A 1,296-nucleotide genomic window follows, 5' to 3' on the forward strand; every position below is an offset into this window, starting at 1 on the left:
AGCATGATTAATAAAAATGCATAATGCTGAATGAGCTAAGGACAAATCCGAGTCTGAGACGGAAGGTTTACATAAAATGCGAATACCCAGATTTAAAAGCATAAAATGCGAATAAACCAATGGGTGGACAATGCCTGCAAAAACTGCCGGACCACTGTAACATAAAATTTGCCGTTGCTCAGTAGCTTTAAATTTCTTAAATTTTATAATCGAAGTAGGTTTTCGCGAAAACTCACGAGGGCACCAATATTTTACTCTTTCTAAACGTTCAGAAAGCAATTTTTTTAATCGAGGAGTCAGTTTTACGAGAGGAGAATATTTACCGTCAATGAGGCCCGACTCAATTTTTTCCATAACACCTAATAATACTGGATGCATATATTCATAGGGCACCTGAGTTGGAATTTGCATTGGAAGACGAGAAAGACAACTATTACCTTCTTTGTGATGTTCTCCATCGAGACATTGAATATACTCTTCAACAGTTCTAGGTTTATGATTTACTCCACGTAAAGTCATAACGCCCGGACGAAGACACTCACCGACTATCCAACATTTTGAACATGGTACTCGAGCGTTATGTGCTACGTGATTCAATATTAATGCACGAGCAGGTGCATCCGCGATAAAACATCTAAGCTCAATCGTTTTTCTCACACCATTAAATTCAATTCCATTACTGTCTACAGTTTGAAGAACTTCAGACACAAAATGTTCAAAAAAATCTGAAGGATTGATAGGTTTACTAGAACCTCTCCAAATACCCACGATTTCTGGCTTAGATTTAGGAATATTTACTATTCTTATCTGAATTGGCCATATTTGAATTTTGCCAAAACTATCCAAAGTCGCCCCATCAATATGAAAATCAATTAGAAGATGTTCTGGGATTTGCATTGCAGGGGTTTGACGAAGAATGGAAAGAAGACCTGTTACAAATCCTAAATGAAGATATTCGCCTCCAGATACTTGTTGAAGTTCACAACGTCTTCGAGGAGTTTTAAGAAGTGACCTAACATCAATTTTTAAATTAGAAAAGCAACCATGAGACCTGAGAACTTTTAAAACTGCATTTCCCTGAACGTGAGACATATTAGTGGATAAAAAGACTTCAGTAAGTTTGGATTCAAAATTTTGTAATGTATCGAAATTCTCTTCCTCAATTTCTTCTTCATCAATTTCTACCCTATCTGCATCACTGTCTGAGTCAGCTATGCCTCTGTCATGAGGAACTTCAGAAAACTCACGTATAACATCATCGTCATCAATAACATTTTCATCATTAACTGGACTTAT

General features: G+C 36.6%; 1 protein-coding gene across 1 annotated transcript; it reads right to left on the minus strand.

The window, feature by feature from the left end:
• Window positions 1–323: 323 nt before the first annotated feature.
• LOC105571058 lies at window positions 324–1,219 on the minus strand (the record flags this gene model as incomplete). The annotated part of the gene is made up of 1 exon (XM_012028531.1): window positions 324–1,219. A coding segment is annotated over one exon (896 nt), but the record flags the coding sequence as incomplete, so codon positions are not given.
• Between the last annotated feature and the right edge of the window lie 77 nt (window positions 1,220–1,296).

This window comes from Vollenhovia emeryi, unplaced genomic scaffold (assembly GCF_000949405.1).
Source record: "Vollenhovia emeryi isolate VEMERY1.0 unplaced genomic scaffold, V.emery_V1.0 DF949747.1, whole genome shotgun sequence".
Taxonomy (NCBI): Eukaryota; Metazoa; Arthropoda; class Insecta; order Hymenoptera; family Formicidae; genus Vollenhovia; species Vollenhovia emeryi.